This window comes from Malaya genurostris, chromosome 2 (assembly GCF_030247185.1).
Source record: "Malaya genurostris strain Urasoe2022 chromosome 2, Malgen_1.1, whole genome shotgun sequence".
In the NCBI taxonomy this organism is placed as follows: domain Eukaryota; kingdom Metazoa; phylum Arthropoda; class Insecta; order Diptera; family Culicidae; genus Malaya; species Malaya genurostris.
Genome location: NC_080571.1, coordinates 350,250,557 through 350,277,093, shown reverse-complemented (window position 1 = coordinate 350,277,093; position 26,537 = coordinate 350,250,557). Strand labels below are relative to the sequence as shown.

Below are 26,537 nucleotides of genomic sequence, written 5' to 3'. Positions count from 1 at the left end.
CTTCATTTGGTACAGTAGGATATATTTACAATTTGTATTTAGCCAAAGTAACCAAAATTTCGTAAAAAAATATTTGGCTTAAGAAGCATATAAAGTATTCTGAACAGTCCGTTTTTAGGGAATCACTCATACTTGAATGATCACCCAACACAAAAGAACTAACTTTGAACAGTTAAGCTTTTAAGTAGCGACAAAGTTTTCTCAGAATTGCGTTCAAGTTGCCAAAAAGTGCCACACGTACTCTATAACTCTATTAAAAAGGATATTTTTCAGGTACTGTGGAAGTTTTTGTTGCTTAAATTTTAATTTGATATTGATCTTACAAATTTGAACATTCTTCACCGAATAAAGTATAGAAAATGTCAGTCTAAATCCATTATGGTAATCCTCTTGAACATTGATACAATCAGCAAAATAGAGGAAAATCTCTTAGTTTGACCTTAGCGCTTCTACAGCACAATCTTTTCATTGATTATTTAAAAAAAATTCAGATTTGTTAAACTTACACTCACAATGACCAATATTATTCATCTGACTCCATTACACACAATCCATCAACTGGTGAACGATATCAGAACTTTTCTCCTGCCTATTTCTAGAACAGTATACATTCCGCCAGTCATTTATTTCGCTTTCGTTTAATTCTAAATTTATCCCAGTTTCCTCCCTAACTGCTGTCAAACCGTTTGTTTGAAGCTAGTCTCGAACCTAGTTTCAACATTGTTGAACTAAAAATCGAATCAGTTTCGAACCTGGTTTTTATATCAGGTTTGTTCAGATCCTCGTTACTAAGTGTGAAACCAACACAGTTTCGTTAAAAAGTGTTTAATGAAACTACCCTGGGTCAGTTTCAGTTTTCTCAAGCGAAAACGACATTAGTAAGCTATAATGTTGATACCCAATTAAGCACGTGGCTCGGAATGACGAATAACATGAATCTAGTATGCCAGCGAAAACTTTACACAAAACTACTCGTTGCGCGCCAAAAGATTCTCTCAACGATCTAGTATTCTTTCCTTCGACGGTCAAGCATTTATGCAACTCATTGCGCGCCATCAATCGTAAATCTAGCAATCATTGGCAACTTTTTCAGTGGAAAATTCCATTGTCCATACAAAATAACTTTATGGATTTTTCCTACTTTTCCGGCAAGTTTTCCTAATTTTTTTTATGTGCGAACCCGGTGGGGGTGAAAACTGATCAAACAAAAAAAGAATCATGTAAATCCGTCCATCCGTTCTTATGTGATGCGATTACAAAGAATGATCTCTGCATTTTTATATATATACTAGCTGACCCGTCGAACTTCGTCTCGCCCAAAAACTATTTGTTCGCATTTATGTGTTCGAAGAGCAGAATGGTCAAACGACTAAGTGGTTAACGTTTTTCTCCAATATTTTGCTGATTACAATCAAAGGAATTCGACACACATTCGCTTTAGCCCAAAAAAAGAAACATCACCCAAAATTTATGTGAACATGTGTACAGCTTTTAAGCATCGATAATGTTTTCTAAAAACTTGTTCTGTACGTTCAAGTTGCCAAAAAGAACCACCTTCCTTCCAGGTCGGGGCTCGAACATACGACAACTGGCTTGTAAGACCAGCGTCCTATGCATTGAACCGCCAACCCGGGGCGCACACCTGCATGGTCCATTTAACACAGAATGGACACCAGTTCGAAAACGATTTTCTCTCGACATCCCTTCTGAACATCACGGGTTAGCACGTTGAGGTAGGGATTCGCTCTGAAGCAATTCTCGAAATGGAGATGGAGCGAAAAAATGTAGAAAAAATCTTTCACGGTTCATGCATTGAGAGGCAGCGAGTTCTTGTATCATCTACCAGATTGACGATGTTGTATACAATTTAGAGAAATAGTATCAATCCATCTTGAATATTGATATCTAATTGCCACTTATTATGTGCGCTTCGTGTAATCTAAATTATTCGAAAGCAAAATGCAAGAAAAATCTCTTATGTCGTTTTCGCTTGAGAACACTGAAACTGACCCAGGGTAGTTTCTTCAAACAAACACTTTTCACGAAACTGTGTTGTTTTCGCGCTTAGCAACGGCGGTTTGAGCAAACCTGATATAACAACCAGGTTCGAAACTGACTCGATTTTCAGTTCAACAACGTTAAAACTAGGTTCGAAACTAGCTTCAAACAAACGGTTTGACAGCAGTTAGGGTGGAAACTGGGTTAGGTTTGGTATCAAGCGAAAACGACATTAGTTTGACCTCAGCGCATCTAGAGCACAAACTTTTTGTTGATTCACAATGACCAATAGTATTCATCTGACTCCATTACGCACATTCTGGAATTCCACCAGTCATTTAGTAAGCAACAATGTTGATACCCAATTAAGCACGTGTCTCGGAATGACGAACCACATGAATCAAGTATGCACTTCACACAAATCAACTCGTTGCGCGCCAAATGATTCTTTCAACGATCTAGTATTCCTTTCTTCGACGGCCAAACACTTATGCAACTCGTTATGCGCCAAACACCTATCGATGATCTAGCAATCATTGGCGACTTTTTCAGTGGAAAATTCCATTGTCCATACAAAATAACTTTATTGGTTTTTCCCACTTTTCCGGTAAGTTTTCCTAATTTTTTTGATGTACGAACCCGGTGGGGGTAAAAACTGATCGAACAAAAAAAAAAGCATCTCAATCCGTTCATCCGTTCTTGCGTGATGCGATTACAAAGAATGATCTCTGCATTTTTATATATATAGACTAGCTGACCCGTCGAACTTCGTCTCGCCTAAAATTATTTTTTTGTTATTTATATTTTCGGACGGCAGAGTGGTCAAACGTCTAATGTCGTTGACGTTTCTCTCCATTATGTGGCTGACTATTTGGTCTACAATGAACGGTTGTAACGAATTCAGGGACGACATATTATTTTCCATACAAATGCATTAAACATAGATAGAAGAACTCTTTCCAACATATGGTGTCGACATATTAGAATAAGAATGGTCCTGAGATGATTACAATTTATTGGCATATCCTTGGAGATTATCGGAAGAATTTTGTTTTAAATTTTTTTGTCCAAAAAATGCTCCTTCGCTAATCTGATCATTCTACATAGTCATGTTTGATGAATGTTCATAGCATTGCCATTACAGGATCAATCTTTGAATCCTAAATTTAGCGATAAATTTTACATTCAATAGTTAAAACGAAAATTTTATCCATGTAGTGTCCTTTAAGTTGTACATGAACACTGAAGCCGTCAAATAATCATAGTCATATCATTAGTTGAGTCAAGACATCGTTCTGCTGAGTACTCCGTCTAAAATTAGGGAATAAGTTAACATCTGATAATCAATATCATACAAAATTGAAGGAAAAATGTGCTATACTTCTGTTATAGCGAAGTGAATATGTGAAATAAATATACCAGTTGTCGTCCTTTTTTTTAGCTAATGTGTATTTGTTCAAGTGACCCAAAGTTCGGAAAGAGGGAATGATTTTGTCTTAAGCTACTTTCGAAGTAAATGAATAGTATCCTAAGCCACCCGTTTTCAAGTCAGAATCCACCGTTCAAAATTAACCAAACGCAACTGAACGAACTATAGCTCGGTGCAGCTGAAAAAATAGCTCAAAACTTGTTCTGTACCTTCAAGTTGCCAGAAACTCTTCGTCTACTTTGAAGCAACAAAAAAGTGATTATTTTCATATAGTGTGAAACTTTTGATTTGTAAAACTTTTGATTGCTTGGGGAAACTCCGCTATAATTTTAATTTTATCTCTATGTTACCAATTTGAAAATACTTCACAAAAATAAGCAACTTAAAATCAAATATTTATGCTAATCATCATCTACCGATTGGCATTTAATTGCCATTTGTTATGTGCGCCTATCTACATGATTTGTAAGATAAATGCTAGGAACATCTCTTTGTTTGTCCTCATTGTTTCAACAGCGGAATCGTATCATTGATTTTTTTTTGTAATTTCATTTTTTTAACTCACGCCCACGATGACCAATATTATACATTTAACTGATTACATGGCACACATTGCAACTTTTGCTCCTGCTTACGGTATGGCTTGTATATCGACATAGCTAGAACAGTAATATGCATTCCACCAAGTCATTTTGCAAACAATTATTTTTATACCCAATTAAACACGTGGCTCGAAATAACAAATCATATACTTCAACTATACCTGTGAATTCTCCACACGAAACATCTCGTTGCGCGCCAAACAATTTTTTCAACGATCTAGTATTCCTTTCTTCGACGGCCAAACACTTATACAACTCGTTATGCGCCAAACACCTATCGATGATCTAGCAATCATTGGCGACTTTTTCAGTGGAAAATTCCATTGTCCATACAAAATAACTTTATTGGTTTTTCCCACTTTTCCGGTAAGTTTTCCTAATTTTTTTGATGTACGAACCCGATGGGGGTAAAAACTGATCAAACAAAAAAAAAGCATCTCAATCCGTTCATCCGTTCTTACGTGATGCGATTACAAAGAATGATCTCTGCATTTTTATATATATAGATATAGACTAGCTGACCCGTCGAACTTCGTCTCGCTTGAAATTGAATTATTATTAATTTAAAATTATCTTTCCTGACAGCAGAAATTTTCAAACGGTAATGCTTCTTTCCATTATTTCACTGATTATTTAGCCCAAAATAAACGAATTACGACGAATTCGTATCCAACACATTAATTTCGGCCCGAAAAAGAAATTTCATGCAGAATTATTGTGAACATGTAAAAGATTTTGTTACGGAAAAATTAAGTGAATGCACTGATCGCCATCTTATCCTTTAAGTCAGTGTATTGAAAGAGATTGTAGTTCTCTCTAATGGGGCAATTTACCTTTTCAGGAAAACAGCCATTGTTGCAAAACGCAAAAGTAGTTTTTTAGCTGTCTTCGAGCAGAAATTCAAAACAGAAATATCAATTTGTTTAGCACATTTTTTTTGAATAAACGATGTTTTCTTCGATCTAGTAATAGTGGAGAAAACTGCCATTGCGTTTTTCAACAATGGCTGTTTTCCGGAGATTGTTTGTAGAACCTTAAACTAATTGCTTCGACATATGAGATGAACGATGAAGCCGAGATAACGAAGATGAATACTTGAAATTGATTTCGCAAATTTCCAAAAGCGACTTGTCGTTTGTAATTGTTAACTGAAGACTATAAAAAAATTGATGGTAAATAATAATGGATTATCGGAAGGAATAAACCTGTTTTGAGCGGTTGTCCATTAGCTGCTTCACCGTTAGTCTGATGATATTACTTATTCTTGTGTTTAAAAACTCACTTTCAAGGATCACATTGAAGGAATCCAGGCAAAGTGTAATAAATATATTAAATGTTTATATCCTCTTATAAACAGAAATTCTAAGCTCTGTCTAAAAAACAAATTGTTAATTTATAAACAAATTTTCAGACCAGCTATGCTTTATGCGGTACCAATTTGGTCAAGCTGTTGTTCCACCAGGAAGAAAACGCTTCAAAGGATTCAGAATAAAATTCTGAAAATGATTTTGAAGCGTCCTCCCTGGTTTAGTACAAATGAGTTACACAGACTCACAAATATAGACCCATTAGATGTAATGTCACATAATATTATAAGCAAATTCCGACAAAAATCGATGCAATCTTCAATTGAATCGATTCGCTCTCTGTATTAGTTAGTAAGTTAGTATATAAGTTCCTTTTCCCCATTACACAATACAAGTAGGTTTAGAATTTTCCCTACACAAAAATCTGAGAATTGCGGAAGCAAATAATGTCCTCATGGTAATAACCAAATCATATATATAATAGGGCTGAAAAGTCACCACTTGTGGCTGAACACCCAATTTAAATCTTAATAATTTAATTTTAACTCAAAATAAAAAAAAAAAAAAGAAAAAAAAAAAAACTTAATCTTGTTTGATGAATGTTCGTAGCGCGACAAACACAGGAACAATTTTCGATCAACAATTCAACGATAAAACTTTTTTTTTACTTTTAATTTATGACTTGTGGTTAGTCAGTAATTATTTAGTAAATCTCTGACATATCAGAGACTCGGATGATTCGCATCGCTAAGTTCGACTCCTCTGGTAGAAGGTAAAAGTTTAGATGCGAGAAACCTTCTTCTTACTCAATGAACCATGTTACATCAAATTTTCCGCACTTTGTCTTCAAATTCATATTCTTCCTTGAGTACTATGGCTCAACATTTTTCATATTCTTCCTCCTCTCAAAATCTCTAGTTAGTTTGATATTGTTAAAAAACCGAAAAATAAAATGAGTAATTCTTGGACATTCGAAAGTTAAAGTTACCATTCTTTTAAATATTGTGTCCATTATTTTTACATGAACACTGCATTCTTTTAATAGTTGTAGCAATAGCCATCTCATTACTCAACACCACATAATTTTGTTTAGTACCCCACCTACAATTAATGAATGGTGGAGTTCGGCACTGAGAATCTATATCAGAAAGTTTTATATGAAAATAATGTGCAGTTCTTCTGTTTTAGAGGAGTGAAGATGAGGAGTGATTGTACCAGTATTCTGTATATCATTCGAGTCAATGCATAAAATCTCACAACTAATGGTTTTCAATCCACCAGAATTTACCCGACGCGAACGAACTTCAGCATGCTAAATGCAAGGCAAACTTCTTTGTTTGATCTCATTATTTAAACAGCTGAATCCTATCATTGATTCGTACAAAAATCGTTCTATAATGTGATTTTTTCAACTCACGCCTACGATGCCTACCATTAATCATCTAACTGATTACATTGCACACAATGCATCTTCTGGTAAACAATATCAGAACTATTGATCCTGTTTACGGTATAGCTAGAACACTCATATGCGTTTCTTCATAAATCATTTGGCAAGCGATAATGTTGATACCCAATTAAGTACGTGGTTCGAAATGAAGAATCACGTGGATCAAGTATGCATGTGAAAACTTCACACAAAACAACTCGTTGCACGCCAAAAGATTCTTTCAACGATCTAGTATTCCTTTCTTCGACGGCCAAACACTTATGCAACTCGTTATGCACCAAACACCTATCGATGATCTAGCAATCATTGGCGACTTTTTCAGTGGAAAATTCCATTGTTCATACAAAATAACTTTATTGGTTTTTCCCACTTTTCCGGTAAGTTTTCCTAATTTTTTTGATGTACGAACCCGGTGGGGGTGAAAACTGATCAAACAAAAAAAAAAGCATCTCAATCCGTCCATCCGTTCTTACGTGATGCGATTACAAAGAATGATCTCTGCATTTTTATATATATATAGATTAAAAAAAGTAGACAAAACAATATCAAACAAATTTTCTACTCCTCTGCAAGTCTCTTTGTTTGCGGCCATCCTTCAAAATAGGAACTTGAGGAAATGATTGATGTATTGTGTAGAATTTTCTAACAAAGCCCTTTTAACATTCGTTACCAATGAGATCAACCAATGGATATCAATTTGAATTGAAAACAAAGTTGAATCAATTTTGACAAAATCAATAGGACATGTGCACCAGGTATTGGATGCCATTCGAATCTGTAACCGTCGCGTTTATCCTGTCTACTCACACTCATCAGAAAATTATGATGGATTTTTTTTTGTGCCCAGCTAACGGATATGCAACAATTCTTTGTATGAAACGGTTTTACTTACTTCTCCATTTGAACAGTTTCCCACAACCGTTTTCAATGAAATTCTTAACTCTTGGTACAAAGTTCTGTATTGCTATCATTGGTGAAACTAGGATAGCAAGTGGCATTTCATCAGATTCATCCTCGCTTAAACTTGACTCTAACAGGTCCATTGGAATATTTATACTATATCAAATAGTATTCTTCCTTGATAGACAATTTTGAAGAATAAGAAAAAATGCAGTCTCAAGTTACGTTTTTCTATCGAAATGCGAAACATAAAAGAAAATATAATATTAATTTATAAACGATTATGATTATAGTACTTACGATTCTGACAGTAAAGAGCACAGGTGCAATATGTTTTAACACCAAAAATTTCGTTTGTTGATGATTGGTATTTGTGAATAAATTCAGAGCAAAACTAGGCTCCAGATCAACTCCAGGTTGTTAAAACAAACAATTTAAAAGTTGTTTGGGCGACTCTAGGTCAGTCTTCGGGCTATTCACTGATCTCGAAAAAAAAAGAATGCTCGCCGATAAGAAATTCAATTCAAATGAAGAAGCAATTGTTGAATGCGAAGAAAATTTTGAGATGAGGGACAAAACCTTCTACAACTATGGCATCGAGCAGTTAAAGAAGCGTTGGAATGATTGAATTGCTTACGAAGGCAAGGGCAAGTGTTTTTCTAAGTTAGTCACTCGAATAAATGGCCATAAATGTCGCATTTTTTAGAATGGACTATCCACCCACTTTGAAAAGGATCACATATTTGCGATGATTCGTCTGGAATTCCTCTTCAAAGTTGACAATTATCAAAAGCAAAGCGACAAACTTATGGATTCGACCTGAAGAAAAAATGGCATCGTTGGTTATCTGTTATCCCTTCTAGTATGATCAATAGAGTGTGATGTTTTGTCGTGTACTGTACCTTAGTCGTTGAATTAATGTACTTATTCTGTACTGATTCAGTAAAACAACCTTTCAGTTGAAGACATTTTGCTAAAATATTACAGCGTATTTGATATTTTCAGGCTTCCGTAGGAGACATGGGATTATCTCATCTCTATGCACGCCACAAAGGCGATCATTGCCGCCTATCTCATTCCGAAATGGAAAGGATTATCGTGTCAAATCGTGTATTCCGCTCCGATGTAGGAACAATTATTGGCATGCCGTGTGTGGCTTTACGAATCGTCTCCTGTCAGACGGAAATGGGAACAGCTAATGGGATCCCATTAGCGTAGAAGTGTTATTATCTTCTCTTCTCTCGAGGGGGCTTTAGGAACGGTGGAAAAAGATCCACAAACGACATGGTGGCTAATTATGGCGACACAATGCCATGTTAGGTATGATGTCACAATAAATTGCCATTTAATTTTCGTTGTAATGATTTCGAGGCCTACGAGTTGAATCGTTTACTGCGAGGCTATCAACGTCATCACTCAAGAAGACCTTGATCCGATTAACAATGCATTGGTGGTCTTCCACAGTAAATAGCAGCTTAGCGTCTTAAGAACCAATAAAGACGAGTGTTAGCTTCCGGCAATTAGCTTAGTTTCTCACTCGCAAAGCAAAGCTTGAATGAATTAATTTACTGTTGGAGGTAAATATCTTAGTCTTGCAGTCCATCGATCCATCAATAATTAACTAATTGAAAGCACTAGATGACAGTTGTCGTATAATGCTATTAAAAGTCCTCAATATTCACTGAATTCATCAATTACTTAAGTACCGTGATAAGTTAAATGGTTTCTAAACTCGAACTGATATGTTTCCCGTGAGTAAACTTTTCGGTAATGCTTATAATCCCGAACCTCACACATGAAGCAAACCTGTTCAACAATATCTTCCACTTCTTCAAAGAGAAAAAAAAATGTTAGATCAAATATTTTCACTCCATTTAATACCCACCATCCTTGGGGGGTGCACAGTTTCAGAAGCAAAGTGCAATCTCTAACCTGAAGCGAAAAAGCTTCATCTTGCAGTGCCGGGAAAAATCCAACTTTTTTTTTCTCTAGTCCTTTTCTCGCACCTTCTGTAAACTATGTGCTACACTGCGTTATCGAGTGGAAGGTATCCTGTGGATGGGTAATGCATTCTCCACCTCCGATTACCTCTCACACGGATAGCCCTGAACCGAGCACTCAATGCACATTTCATACAGTACAGTACAGGTTCATATCCTTGCTCGTCACTCGTCTTGTTGTGCGAGGAAACGCTTCGGCAGCCGTTTCGTCGGAGATTCCGTCAATCTCGCGTTGTCTGGTTCCGACTGTGGTCTTCGAAGATGGCGGAAATATTGAGCAAATCTGCAGGCGCCCATCGGTACTCGTAACTCGTTTCCACTTCATTGGAGATTTTTCCTTCCTGTCGGCATCGTCACCGTTCACCATCGCCGCCTACTGAGACGACTGAGTTTTGTGCCATTGTGTCAATCAGTAGTGAGCGCTTCCGACACTGCCCCATTGCCGAGTCGGAATGCAGAAGCAGCACGCGGCTGATGGTGAAGGAAAATACGTCGCCTACTGAGATGGCAGATGTCACGGGGATCGGCCCATGCATGCTCGAAATTACAGTAGAGTAGGGTGATTTAGCCTGTTTTTAAACTTTGTTGGTTTTACTCCAGCTGGCGTTTTTAGTCTTGTACGTTTTTTTATCTTTATATATATATATATATATATATATATATATATATATAGATATATATATATATATATATATATATATATATATATATATATATATATATATATATATATATATATATATATATATATATATATATATAAAATAGGTATAGAATTCGCTCAAACTTTAGAAAAATTTTCCGAGGCCCGGAGGGCCGAGTGTCATATACCAATCGATTCAGCTCGACGAACTGAGCAAATGTCCGTGTGTGTGTGTCTGTATGTGTGTTGTCAACTAAGAGGTCGAGATCTCAGAGATGGCTGGACCGATTTTGATCAAACTAGTCGCAAATGAAAGGTCTCCCCGTCACCCAAAACGCTATTGAATGGTTTTGAGATCGGATGTTTACTTTTTGAGTTATACAAAGTTTTATGTCAAAATTTTCAGTTTTTTGATAGTATCTGTCACAATTGACCTTCAGGAATCAGGAATCAGAACAAATTGGCTCAAATGGCACGTTCCCCTTGATATTTGGAGATTTGTGCCTTGCCATCAATTTGTTTTTAGCATCATTTTCCCGATATATAAGAGGGAAGGATTGAAAGGAAATGGTAAGGGTTGGACTAGGAGGATGGGAAAAATTGACGACACAAAAACACATAAAAGCAGAAGTAAATTCTGCACCCCTAAGGGATGCCGAACAATCCGCTGAGAATCACATTTAGTGGAAGCAGAAGTAAATTCTGAACCTCTACGAGGTCCCGAGCAGTCCGCTGTTAATAAAACCTCCAACCCCCGAGAGGATTTGAAGATCTTACAAAAGCGACACCATTCTGCACTCCCGGAAGAATGCAGAACGATTCGCAGTATGTACGAGCAGAAGTAAATTCGGCACCCCTAAAAGATGCCAAACAATCTGCTAAACCCTATTTAAGGTAAATACAGAAGGGATTCATTCACTCCAGGAAGAACGATGAACCCTTCTGACTATAGCTCCTTACCACATTGGGTAAGAAACGAGAGAATATCCTTCAATTTTAGCTCCGCATACACAGACTCAACCATGTATGGAGAACCAAAAACCCGGATACGTAGCTGCGTCAATGCGGGACAGTTACATATCAGATGATATGAAGTACCATAATCGCATTCACACAAATCACACGAATAATACTCAGCACGTTGAATAGTAGCCATGTGATAATTGAGTTTGCAATGTCCAGTCAGAGCTCTGACCAGAATACTGCAATGATGCTTGGAGAAATGCAGTAGACACTTTGACATTTTCAGATTTAAATCTGGTAGAAATGCTTTTGTCTGAGCGCAAGTTTGCAAGCTGCGCCAGTAGCTGGCATGTTTGGATACAGCCCAAGAACGAATCTTGTGCTTTATCCAACTAGTTGAAAGTGGTAAAGCTGGTTCAGGACCAACGAAATCATTCGTTGCACCAGCTCTAGCCAACTCATCAGCCCATTCATTTCCAGTAATACCAGAATGGCCGGGTACCCATAAGAAGTAAACGGCATTTGAAATGCTGAGGTCTTCAATTTGAGTTCGACATGCGATCACTAGATTCGACCGTGAGTCATTCGAACTGAGTGCTTTTAAGGCTGCCTGACTGTCGGAACAAAAATAAATTCGCTTACCACAGATCCTCTGCTGAAGTGCCGATTGTACTCCACACAGAATCGCGTAGATTTCTGCTTGAAACACAGTACAGTATCTACCAAGTGAATGAGACTGCTCCAGCCTCATTTCACGACAGTAGACACCAGCACCAGCACGACCATTCAACAGAGAACCGTCCGTATAACAAACTATGTGTTCATCAAGTTGTCGTTCCAGACAACCAGACAACCATTCCTCACGAAAAGGATAGCTCACATTGAATGTTTTGAAAGGAAAACTGCATGTGAGAGTTAGGTCACTAGGAGCGAGTAAATACTCATCCCACGTAACCATTTGATACCACAAGCGAGTGTGGCTGGTAGCATAATCTAATGGGTTACTGTTCCAAAGCCCTGTAACCTTAAGACGATATGCACAAGATAATGCTTCTTGTTTTAGGAACACATGTAGTGGTTTAATGCACAGTAGCGCCTCTAGAGCAGCAGTAGGAGTTGTCGTGAATGCTCCTGTCATCGCCATTAGGACCATCCTTTGGAGATGATTTAGCTTTGACTGAACTGTCGCGACTTCTCCTTTCTGCCACCATACAAGACATCCATATGCTAAAATTGGTCTAACAATAGTTGTGTAGATCCAATGAATATATCTGGGTTTGAGTCCCCATGATTTTCCAAAAGCTCGTCTACATTGGCCGAAAGCCATGCAAGCTCTTTTAATTCTGAAGTCAATATGAGCAGACCAATTCAGTTTTGAGTCAAGAATAACCCCGACGTATTTAACTTGTTCGACCACAGTGACCTCTGAACCAAAGAACTGCAACGGACGAGCTCCTGTGATTATCCTACGATGAGTGAAAAGCACCATTGATGTTTTGCCCGGATTTACAGATAATCCAACCTGACAACACCATTGTTCAACAGATCGCAGGGCTTGCTGCATTATATCAAAGAGAGTGTTAATGCTTATACCGGTCATCAATATATGATAATCGTCGGCAAAACCATAAGTCGGAAATCCAAGGTTATTAAGTTTCCTTAACAAACCATCAGCGACAAGGTTCCATAAAAGTGGGAATAGTACACCACCTTGAGGACACCCACAGACACTTAGCTTTCTAATCTCTGCTTGCCGAAGCGATGAACAAAGAAGTCGATTGCTAAGCATTGCGTGTGTCCAATTTGTGATACTTGAAGGTATGCCATGACCACGGGCTGCTTCCAGAATTGAATTGAAAGACACGTTATCAAAGGCACCTTCAATATCTAGGAAAACTCCCAAGCAAGATTGCTTTTGTGAGAAAGCTTTTTCAATGTTGTACACAACATCATGTAACAGGGTTGTAGTGGACTTTCCACGCTGGTAAGCATGTTGCATTCCATGTAGCGGATGCAGGCCCAAACTAACATTTTTGATATAGTGATCGACTATGCGTTCCACTGTTTTAAGAAGAAATGAGCTTAGACTGATAGGCCTGAAACTCTTCGCTTCCTCATAAGTGTCGCGACCGCCTTTGGGAATAAATTTGACAATTATTTCCTGCCAGGCTCTTGGAATATATCCTGTCGCAAGACTAAAAGTGAGTATTTTCTTCAAAACATGTTTGAAATGTTCATACCCTTTCTGCAGTAACACTGGGAAAACTCCATCCTTTCCAGGAGACTTGTACGGAGCAAAACTCTCAACTGCCCATTTGACCGATTCAATCGTCACAACGCTTCGAGCAAGGGCCCAAGAATCGTAACTACCTGAAAAAGTCTCGGGAAGAGCTGTCGGTGATGGATCCATACATCCTGGAAAGTGAGTGTTAAAAAGATAGTGAAGTACATCACCTTCATCAGACAAGTGTTCACCATCTGAAGTTCTTAAGAAACTGACATTAAAGTCCTTAGACTTCGAAAGTAACTTATTTAATCTGCTAGCCTCGTTGAGACTAGAGACATTTGTGCAGAGGCTTTTCCAACCACTTCGCTCAGACGATCGAAGAGCATTTTTGTAAGCCCTTCGAGCCAACACGAATGCCTCCGACCCATTTTTGCGACGGTGGTTCCAAGCTCTTCTGCATAGTTTCCTTAGTCTAGCAAGTTCAGCATTCCACCAAGGAGTTCCTCTAGTAGCTCGCACAATCCGAAGTGGACAAGCCTCTTCATATGCTGCAACTATGAGTGAGTTTGTCTCGTCGACAACATTTTCCAAATCAATTGGGGTTTCAATTGTTGGTTGGTACCCGTAAAATCTAGTCGCCAAGCCCTCTTCATAGAGGTCCCAGTTTGTAGATTTGGGATTACGATATGTGATAATATCAAATTTAACGTTTGAATGATCAAAGAATATGTACTTATGATCAGACAACGAAGGTTCGAGCTCATCGGAGACGAGCCAATTCACCAACTCATGCGCAATTCTATCAGAGCAGAGAGTTACGTCCAAAACCTCCTCTCTGCCAGATCTCGCAAAAGTTGGACGGTTTCCTGCATTGACTATGTGCAGGTTTGTACTGCTCACAAATTCCATCATATCAGAGCCTCTCGAATTTATATCTGTGCTGCCCCAAATGATATGGTGAGCATTTATGTCACTGCCGATTACAAGCGGTAAATCACTTTTGCAGCAGTATGATACAACCTTTTTGAAGTCATCGCTTGGCGAAGGTTGGTTATGCGGCAAATATGCCGAACAATAAACATATTTCCTGTCTATGCCATCAGTAGTCATACCAACTGTGACAGCACAAATATCCCGAGTTGTGAGCTCCGATATGAGAGAGACATCGAGAGCACTATTTGCAAGTATGCATGCTCGAGGCATTTCACGTGGATTAGTCATTCCGGTCTTGTTAAAGGCAACAAAGACTGGGTTTAACAATTTTCCAACGTAGAAGTTTCCCTTTTGGAAATATGGTTCTTGAACCAAAGCTAAAGAAGCTTTACCTTCTTGCAGAAGTCTGGATAGATTCATAGTTGCTGTACGTTTATGCTGGAGATTGATTTGTGCTACTCTAACCATTATCAATTAAAGTAACGAACACTCCACCTCCAGCACTTACCGTACAACAACTACAAGAAACCAAATATATTGGCTTATAATCGCCTATAGCGAACCATGTAAGGATTTTTTTAAATGTTTTAATCATTTAAATCCCACGAGTTGCGAAGAAAGAAGTCGTCCACTGTGTCAGAGCTTCGCTTAACACAGTAAGGGAAAATCCCAAGATATTCCGTTCACGACTGCATTGTTTAACCTCCTGCAGCCATTCAGCCATCGGCACGGAAATACACCTTGACTTAGGAGTTCCTATTTTTGTGGCCTTTTACGACATGGAACAGGAAACCAGTGGATCAATTCTTGGTAAAAAATAATTCCGCCGGATGCCACACGGCTTACCTGTTTGGTGGACTTATACCACCGGTACAGGTGGACCGTAGCGTTATTCTTAGCCAGTTGGGAAACCGCTACCGACACTACACGGCTATCTAGGCTGCTCAGAGAGGGAAATTGACATTGATGGTCAACTTCCATGGATGGCCGAGCAGCCGAAATTTTCAGTTTTTTGATAGTATCTGTCACAATTGACCTTGAAAACAGAATATGTTTTAAGACTTAGATTCCGCACCGTAATAGCTATCCAACAAGCGATAGATTGTTAAAATCCGTCCATTTTTAACGGAGATATCGACATTTTTGTGAATGCGATTTTTTCCCTATTCCAGCAGTAAGAGTTTTGTTCATTGTATGACAAAGCAATGCTCGGGGGTAACGTGAGATACGATTTTTGATACTGTTACATACAATTGTTTTTAAGTACCGAAAAGACTGTGTACAGCATCCTTTTTCATGACAATTTGCCTCGGACCGATTTTAGCACGGTTCGTTTTTGGCAACATAATCGTTCTAATATGACATATGTAAACCAGAAGATGGCAGAATTTTCGAGTTGAAAGCAATTCCATAATTATATTGTTTTAAACTACTTACAGTAAAAAATGCTGGAAAAACATAACACTCATATACTATTCAAATCAGTTCGTCGAGATCAGGAAAAACGTGCGTGACAAATAATTTCACTCAATTTTCTCGGATATGGTACAACCGTTTTCTACAAACTTAGATTCATATGAAAAGTCGTATACTCCCAAACAAGGTCCCTGAATTATGTTTGTATCCGACTTCTGGTTAAAAAAAATTAAAACTGTTTAACTAATTTTTCTCGTAGATGGCTGAACCGATCTAAGATTCAAATGAAATCTAAGAATCATCTAAGATTCAAATGAAATGTCTTAAGATTCTATAGAACATCTTGCTTTTTAGTCAGATCCAACTTCCGGTTTAGGTGATACAGGGTGATTAGTATAAAAATGTCTATTTCACATAAATTAATCAGGTTTATCGGGTTTGCAGATTTGGATTTTTTTTTTTTTTTGTTTCGATTATAGAGGTTTTAACCTTAAGGTCATTCGCCTCTTCGGGGCAGAAAAATTTTCTGACCCTATGTGCGGGGTTGGGAATCGAACCCAGGTGGACTGCGTGAAAGGGCATCGACTTACCCATCACGCTATACCCGTCCCCATAGATTTGGATAGTCGTTAACCAAATAAACTTATTTCAGATTTAGTGATATTCAGTTTTCGATTCGGAAGGTACTTAGAAAATTTAATTCGCACTACGATTTCTCAAAGATGTCTACATTGAATTTCAAACATTTTGAAACAAATGAATACTATACAGCTACTCAGGTAAATTTATCTGACTCCGGCTACACCGATTTTCGAACTTCGGTTCCAGTATCGAATCGCTTCTCAAAGCTCAATCGTTTGTCTAAAAAAAAAGCCAAATCGAATTTCAAAAACAAAAATTAAAATTTAAATAAATTTATGGTCCCATACAAAATAAATAAATTTTATCCAATGCTGACTTCCGATTCTGGAATTACATGATGAGGTTTTCAAAAACTTTTCAAAAACGAGTGTCTCCAAAAGAGGGTTTTACTATTCATTCGATCAAACAACGGTCCCGTGAATGTTTGGCTTGATTTAGCTAGCAGCCACTACAGTCAGGATGTTATTCATTGGTATAGGGGGAACGATATCGTTTTCTTTGAGGAAAATATGAATCCACCCAATTGTCCAGTCGAAATGTTTTAGCAATTGTCAAGCGTAAATTGAAGAAACGTGGAAAAACAATCTAAACACCAGCTAACATGAGAAAATTGTGGAAAAATGGCTGATAAGGTTGACAGTATAACTGTGCATAAAATGATGACAGGTATTCGCCAAAAAGATCGACAATTCATCCGAAAGTCAGACCGATAATCAATTTTGTATTTTTTTTAAGCTAAACGAAAAATCTGTCAAGTTATCCTTGTGGTGTTTTTGCATTTTTAAAATTCAAACGGATATAGAAGATGACAATCCCAAAAAGCTTTAAAGTTGGACGTAAATAATGACGAAAAACTCTAAAGTTTATTTACTTCGACATCTCATGGAATGTTCATTCGATTGTCACACGTTTAGATTCAAATTCGATCCGATTTGCAATTTCGACACTACAGGGTAATGAATGATTAAAATCTCAATTTGCCGTTTAAAACAACTGTTATTAAAATTCTGTCATAATAACTAAAACAAGAAGAATATCCATGCAAAAACACATGCGGATTGATAAAAAAGGTATCATCTCACTGCTAGGTGAATTAATCACGTTTTTTATCAACGCTTCGCGAGCAGATGGTAGTAAGGGACTATAACGGGATTCCACGTTTGTTTTTGTCGTGAATACGACTTACGAGACTTTACTATGGGGCGCCTTTTCAAAATTAGCCATATGGACGAATGGGCAGAACTTAATCGTGAAAATCTCGACTTGTAACACATGGATCAATAAGTCCCGAGACTAACAATGGAAACAACATTTTTTTTGCAAATTTTTTTTTTATTCATCAACATAATCACCTTTTAGGGTGATACAATGGTTCCAACGTTTTTCCAATTTTTCAATACCATGTTTATAAAAAAAATTATCTTTCGCTTCAAAATAAGCTTCAGTTTCAGCGATGACCTACTCATTTAAGCCAAATCTTTTTCCCTGGAGCATTTTTTTTTAAGATCAGCAAAGAGCCAGTAGTCACTGGGGGCTAAATCTGGCGAGTATGGGGTGTGGGGAAGCAGATCAAAGCCCAATTCGTTCAATTTCGCCATTGTTTTCATCGACTTGTGGCATGGTGCATTGTCTTGATGAAAAAGGATTTTTTTTCTCTGCATTTGCGGTCGTTTTTTTTGCGATTTCCTCCTTCAAACGCACCAGTAAGTCAATATAATAATCACTGTTGATCGATTTACCTTTTTCGAGGTAGTCAATGAAAATCACGCCATGCGTATCCCAAAAAACTGACGCCATGACTTTGCCAGCTGACTGCTGCGTTTTCGGACGCTTCGGACGGCTTTCGCCAGCTGTGCGCCACTCAGATGACTGCCGCTTCGACTCTGGAGTGTAGTGATGTATCCATGTTTCGTCCATGGTAACGATGCAAGAAATCTTTTTTGCTACGAGTAAATAGCGATAAACTGCTTTCTGAATCATCGACTCGATGCTGTTTTTGTTCCATCGAAAGCAATCGCGGCACCCACTTGGAAAAAACCTTTTTCATGCTCAATTTTTCATGAAGGATAGTAAATATGCTTCCATATGATATCTTTGTCATCTCAGCAATCTCACGGAGCTTCACTTTACGATCTTTCATAATAATTTTTGTCACTTCACTCACATTTTCCGGTGTAACGGCGTTCCGCGTCATTTGTGTCGGTACGACCACGTTTAAACTCGGCGAACCACCGACAAATCGTTGCTTTTGATGGACAAGAGTCCGGATAACATTTTTCAATCCATTGTTTCGCTTTCACGGTGTTTTTACCCATTAAAAAACAATGTTTTATCAAAACATGAAACTCGTTTTTTTCCATTTTTTAAACAAACTACAAAACGACTTTACTCCAACCTCGATAACTCAGCTGTTTCTGGTCGGATCGACTTAAAATTTTGACCCGTTTCAAGCAAAGGTTAATACTCTAGAAAGACGTGGTTACTGGTTTACTACGAGCGCCATCTCTGCTTTAGTCTCGGGACTTATTGATCCATGTGTTAGGTCAACTCAAACCAATTTTCCAATAGTACGCTACTGAAATACTGAAACGATGTTGCCACTCATGTTTAAGTTAAAAGTGTCCGTATCGATTGATTGTTAAATTATATCAATCTCGAAACAAATGACTGAGTTATGATCGTGTAAAATTATGACATGTACCACAAACTTTGGGTGCATTCTGAAAGTGCAAAAGTTAATTAGTTCTACTGAACTCAACTTGCGCATGCTTTCAATGATTTAACCCAGTGAAATTTGTCGGCCGGAATCGGCCCGATTGATCACGCTCCTCTATCATTTTATTATGAAAAAAAAAACCTCCCTAAAAATCTGTATGAAATCAGTATTTTTTGTAAAATTCGTATAAAATTCAGTGAATTTTACCAAATGTACTTGAAAATCAGTAGAATACTGAAAAATCCGTATATCTGGTAACCCTGGTTAGGAACAACTTGGTATGTTTACATAAAATTGTAACACTGTATCAATTTGTAACAAAGAATAGTAACAACTTAAAACTTGAAGATCGGGTAACCCATAACTGATGCTTAAGAATCTACAAAGTAATTCAAAACATACCGAGAATTGATTACATGAGCAATCATCAGCAATATTGTTTGTTTTGTCCCCGGAATAAGACCACCTAATTGACTAGAAGAACCAAGCATGCTGACGACGCTGACTTGAGATTAGGTTATTTGACTCCTTTTACTACCGATAGACAACTTCTACCATGCATCAGCTGAGTTCACCAAATAGATGTATGACGCTGATGTACTTTTACTTATACCAAAATGAATTAAGAAATGAAATAGTGGTGAACATGGCACAGTGACATTGACAAAAGTTTAAAAGTCCCACGTCAAAAGTTGGCACAATCTAACTGCGCATGTGATTTTTTAGTAGCCCGTATTAAGGCGGCTTACTTCATTTCGATACAAAATAATTCTAAGAACATGCGATTATGATTACTTATGGATAAGAATCCGAGCGCAAGTGTTAATCCCGTTTTTAAACCATATTTATCATTTTGATATCAACCGGTCTGCTTTTAAGATAACAGTTTAACATTTCCTTTCAAATTTTACCACCATTTTTGATTCAGTTCGTGGTGATTAAAGACGTTTTTTTTCAGTTCACTGTTAACTGGTTTGGTTTTTAAGTTTGACCAAGTGGTTCATTCTCGTGAAATATTGAAAATCATAACAACTGAAGTTTATGGTATAATACTGATGCGGGGCACGGTTATTTGAGTATTTTTGAGAACACAGAGATTCAGGCTTCAGAAAATGCAACTGCAATTCAAACGCGAGTAAAAACTAAACGATTTAGATCGAAGTAACTGATATTAGCAGTGAGTCATCTGTGAATTTCATAATCAATTTCCTGTTTAATCGTAATCGTTAACGTTTTAGCTGTTAAAATGGCTGAAGACAACACAAAATATAAGAAGACCGGTACACCGGGAGGAGCTCGCCACGGTGACTCATTCCAGGTGCACTTACTAATGAAAATCTACCAAGGAGCTGCTCGTGATGAAAGTTTCAAAAATTTCCGCTTAGCAACCGAATGGGAAGATGCCGAAAAATTCAACGATGCAATTCTGGTGTGGGAAACAGATGACGGTGAAACTCAAAATTATTTGTTCATCCACGCCAAACACAAGCAGTTTCCGGAAATCAACGAGAAACATTTTTTTTCCGGTGAAAGAAAACGAAAAGGAAAAGGAAGACTTTTCGATGTACAAATATTTTCAATCGTTTTGTGACATTATGAACAACAGTAAGTTCGATGGTGGGAACCTTGATTTTGTGATCTACACGAATGCAAAACTAAATAACAGATTGAGGTGGTTCATAGAAGCTGATTTCCAAACTAGAACTAGAAGTGCTCTGAATTTACTAGGAGGCAGCGGAGAGTTTTTTAAAGTACGAAGAACTGATGAATGCATAAAGACTTTATTAGATTTTAGCAACAAAGATTTCAACGATTTACTAGAAGAGATAGAAAATGTGTTTAGAGATAGCAATGAAAACATTAAAGCCGATTTAATTAAAAAGTACAGCGCTGAATTAGACAATCAAGTGTTTTTTCTTAAAAAAGGTGCGGTTCGATTTACTGCCAGATTCAAGAAATATGAAAATTTAAACCCTGTAGAAATGAAACTGCACGAGGTTTTTTCGAATGGAAACAAAATGCAAACTATGATGAGTACAAATGAGCAACTGATCGAAGCACTTAAATTTAAAAATCAATCACAGAGTAGACTTCGATATTTTAAAGAAGCAGATGTTGAGAAGTTTTTTGAAAAATGCATCATTGCTACTAATCAGCCAAACTACGAAGAACTTGTAAACCACATAACAGAAAATTTCAAAGGGATGCAGGGCTCTGTCTCAGATGATTTGTACGCCAAATTGATGTTTGTAGATCTGCGCAAAATGATTTACAGTTGGTTAGACTGCAAGGAAAATGGTTTTTGTCATTTTCTAAAGATAACTGAATTTACAGAGCTTTCAGCGAAAGTCCTTTGTACCATTGCAGATTTGAAGCTGGGGATTTCGACAAACTTATTTAAATGCGCGATGGAGAACTTTTGCATCAAATTTGCAAGTTGCAGTCCTCTAGAAAATTTGATTGACTCTAATTTTCCGAGGGTTGTATATAAAAGTACCGAAGAAGGGTTTCTAACCTGTCTTAAAGTGTATCAGATTTTTCATAACAAAAAACAAGACTATCACTATTTTAAACTAACAAATGTGCCTCACTTTGAGAAAGAAATAAATAGTTTCAAGGACGCGAATTCGGAAGTTTATTTTCTACTGGACGATAATTGTCCAGAGTCTAAGGTCTCATATGACTTTTTCAAATCAGATTTGGTTGGCAATAAAATCAAACTCATTTTCTTAACATCCACTGAAGATCGCGTCACACATTTTTTCAGAAATCAACATTTTCATTCGATTGATGATTCAAAGAACAACATGAATCTGTTGGACAATATTAGTCAAGAGAAACTTTTACAGAAATCAGTGTCATTTCAAGGTGTTGAACTTACTTTGCAAGAATTACTTCCGACTGAAAATCTTCGTGCTCTCATAAGTGACGAAATAGTCGAAAAGTTGATACAACAAAAACGTATTGAAATAGAAACTGCTTTACCTGAATTGCAACTTGACTGCAATACACCGAATCCTCCATTTACGAACTAAACGGGGGTCCGTAAAAAAAGTTTTGTGTTATGAATGTGGAAACCACCCATCATATGGCTATTTTCGAAACGGATGTGAAGAGTAAGTGCAAGAAAATGAAGTTTGGGCTCGTTTCAAAATCCAAGATGGCGGCTTCCGGTTAATTGATATTGCTTAAAATTCCTCACAAAATAAAAGTATTTTCGGAACGGGATTGATAAGTTGCGATAACGATGTTTAAGGTGGTTCTGAAACTCAAGATGGCGATTTCTGATTTCTTGATATTCCTTGAAATATATGAAATATGAGTATCTTCAAAAAGAATTAATGAGAATAAATGAGTTACTTTTTGAATCATCTACTGGTTTATCAACCAAGGAAAAAAAACATTTTCTAATGTTGTACCATTATTGAATTTATAGTAGATAGTATAAGAAAATAATAGATTAAGCAAACTGTGTATGTAATAAAGATGTAAGATGAACAATAAAATTCAACCTGGTTTATTCACGCAATTGTTTGCTGTTGACACTCACCAACGAATGCCTTTAACTCGATTTTTTGAAAACTTCGGACTATTCTTACATTTAGGTCTCGAATTACTTTGTGTTTGAGACGATGGCATTGGCGGATTTCACGCTGATATCATTTTGTTTTCTGCTGCTCGAATAATCAGTTTAGTATTGGAAATTGATATAATTTGTACCCAGACAGAACATCTCAACAACCGGATATCCACCATTGCCGGCCGCTCCCATCTCCATCGTTCACAGAGATAAAGGATGAAAAGAAGAGAAAACGTTAATGCTTTACCTACTTCCCGGAAGGACGACGACTCATCATTCTCTTCCATAGGTGTCGCGGAGTTGGAGATTATGGGTTGGTATGAGGTCTAGGATTCGCTCTAAGCTAACGATACAACCATGGGATACGATGAAACTAAGAATTTGTTTGAATTATTTACGTTTCGCATTCAGCTCATCAGTGCATTAGGGGCTGTCCATAAAAGACGTCACGCCGCAAGGGGGAGGGGGGTGTTTCATAAAACGTGACCTTTTGTGACAGGGGGAACGGGGGGAGGTTTTCGGAATGTGACGTCCAATATTTTCAATGAGCGCATTTTTTAAATACCTAATTATATTACTGCTTTGCCCTATTTCCTGAAAAAATCTCCACAATAAACGTTTACATTTTATAGGAAAACGTGTATTTGTTGATGTAAAAGCTTCTTCTTGTGAATTCGGAAATGAGTGATGCAGGATATCATTTCTGTTGTGATCAGCAAAAATGCACGGAGGAGCGAGTAAATTAGCGAAATTAGTAAATTTTGCCAAATATGAGTAAAAACGAAAAAGATGCCTTCAAACGGTTTAACTTAAGTTATGCGCTGACAATTTTTTCAGTAATTTGATTTTCTAGCATTGATAATAGTGTATCATTAGAATTTCTCTTATCTGATTCTGATGCAGTTTATTCAATTGTACTCCATTCGAAAAAGGGCGGGAGATCAACGATTTCAGACGTAGATCATGTCATGTCTTATCTTGATCATATGTGATTTTCCTCCACCAACATCAAAGCTTATCGAATCATCTAATGATTGAACTTACATAAATCAAGAATCATTTTAGCTCAAAATCACTACCCATTGTGTGACGAAAGATCAGTACCGATATTGATCGATGTGATTTAAATTTCACTGATCAACTGATCATGAAAAGATTCTCCGGCAGTGATCTCGTTTTGATGAGGTTTTGGTCTTTATTTTCTCAGCCTTGTATGCTACACTAAGGAAATATTATTCTTTACCTAAAACAATAATATATCTGTGTACCCCTAGGAGGAATAAAACAGATGATTTAAATGTTTCATCAATTCCAACCAAATACTTTTGTTAATTTATATAGTTTATATTAATAAAGTAATTCCGATGATTTTGTAGTTCTAGGGATATTTTTTAATCTATTGACAGCATGTAATAAATCGAGTTTTCCCTCATATTTGTATGGTATGTCATACATATTGAGAATGAATTGAGATAAATTTTATTTATTTTGAATTCGTGACATGTGACATAGGGGAGGGGTGGGGGGTCTTTACTTCTGTTACAATTTGTGACAAAGGGGGGATGGGGAGTCAAAAATAGTCAAAAAAGGCGTGACGTCTTTTATGGACAGCCCCTTAGCAGATTATGTTGATCTACTAATGCCACCTCGCGGATCATCATAGGTGTCGCAGAGTTGAATGATTCTAATTACCGTGAAATTACTTCTTTGTGTGCTTGCTCTAAGCTATTTGAAATAATCGTGAATGATCTACTATTTGCTAGCTGTATAGGCTATATAGATTACGAGCAGCATGGTTTTTACCCAAAACGCTCGGTATCATCGAACCTTATGTTATTCACCTCAAAGTGTGTTCAGAACATGGACTCTGGATTACAAATCGATGCAGCGTATATGGATCTTAAGGCTGCATTCGATCGAGTGGATCACGGAATATTTCTGTCTAAACTAAAACGACTGGGCGTCTCACCGACGAGCGTAGACTGGTTCAAATCGTACTTGACAAACCGTTCAGTTCGAGTGAAAATTGTATCTTCAACTTCAGATATATTCTCAAATCAATCTGGAGTTCCGCAAGGAAGCAATCTTGGTCCATTACTGTTTTTGATCTTTATAAACGACGTTTCCTTTCTGTTACCACCGGAATGCAGATCGTTTTATGCAGATGATGCAAAATTTCTGAAAGTCATCAAGAATCTCGAGAACTGTTTTGAACTACAACAAATGATACAAATATTTGCTGATTGGTGCTCAAAAAATTTCTTATGCTTGATTATTTCTTCGGTACGCTCTGCGTTTGCTACCGTGGCGAGACCCTATAAATTTACCGCCATACGAAGATCGGTGCCGCCTTTTGAATATCGAGCCATTGGAATTACGACGTATAGCTGCTCAAGCAACTTTCGCTGCTAAACTACTGTTGGGGGACATTGATAGCCCCACTTTACTTATGCAACTCAATATCTGCGCACCTGAAAGAACACTTCGCCAGCGGAGCATTCTGTTCCTAGATACAAGGAACAGAGTTTATGGACAGCGCGAACCTTTTCGAATAGTCTGCATGCGGTTCAACGATTTTTTTCATCTTTTTGATTTTAATGTGTCACCTGTTGTGTTTCGTCAACGATTGCTTAACCAATTCCACATTGTGAATAATAATTAGCTTTAAGTTTTTAGTCATTATTTTTATTTCTCTTTCATTAAGACAAAATATGTCAGATGATACTATTTATACAATACTAATACTAAGCAGACGTAAAGTCGTTGCTACTTACAACGCACTTATTTTACACTAACTGTGCAATGTCTATTCTGACGTGCCGAAAGTAACGAAACCCACGTTGATTGATCCGCGAGGTGGCATTAGTAGATCAACATAATCTGCTAATGCACTGATGAGCTGAATGCGAAACGTAAATAATTCAATTCAGTCATGTGCACTTTAGCACAAACTGGAACCCGAGAGGTTCCAAACCCCCAAATGACTAAGAATTTATGCTAGATGCACATAACCAACTTCACTTTATTTTACGTTTCTTCTTAGACTCATCAGTGCCTAGCGGTTTATGTTGAACCGTCAAGTCGGAGGTAGCAGTTTATTTCAGTGAACCCTTGTATTCTGGAACTAAATTTAAGATCTCAGCTCCAAATCTGTTTTAGAATGTACTTTCTGAATCAAGATTAAGAACCTAAATGCAGTTCGGAATTTTAATTCTGGAACTAGTTTTTGTAACTGATTCAGTTTTGCCTTTCTCATATAGAAACGGTATACAATCACTGTGAAAATAAATATTATATATTATTACATATTATTCGATTGAACATGAAATATCACCGCACTGGTTTCACTTAGCACGTTGCACACCTATTTACATGATAAGAAATAATTAAAACCAAAAAATAAAAATATTTCAAAAGCACAAAGTTAGCTTGCCATCTACCAGAACGTAACTATAAGCTAAATTGTAATAATTTAAGAACATCCGAAAACTCACTATATTCAACCTAGCGCGCCCATAGGCAAAATCTGGCAGCTAAATTAACATGAAACTGTTACTATAGACTTCCCTCAACGTTCTGGTATCCTGGTTATTTAAGGAATTTTTTGAGAAGTCAATTGCCTCTCTATCGGAAAATAGCCTCATTTTTGGCCCTTTAGCTACACACACAAGAACTCAGCAACTGTCAGGAAGCTTAATACTAACCTGTTTCTTGGATATTCATAACAGAAT

The 26,537-nt window shown here is 37.2% G+C and overlaps 1 protein-coding gene across 1 annotated transcript; it reads left to right on the top strand.

Moving 5' to 3' along the window:
* The first annotated feature begins 20,169 nt into the window (after positions 1-20,169).
* On the top strand, positions 20,170-22,612 carry LOC131428129 (uncharacterized). The gene is made up of 2 exons (XM_058591812.1): positions 20,170-20,403; positions 20,465-22,612. The coding sequence occupies exon 2, from the start codon at positions 20,627-20,629 to the stop codon at positions 22,259-22,261; it is 1,635 nt and encodes a 544-aa protein (XP_058447795.1). The 5' UTR covers positions 20,170-20,403; positions 20,465-20,626; the 3' UTR covers positions 22,262-22,612.
* The last annotated feature ends 3,925 nt before the right edge of the window (positions 22,613-26,537 follow it).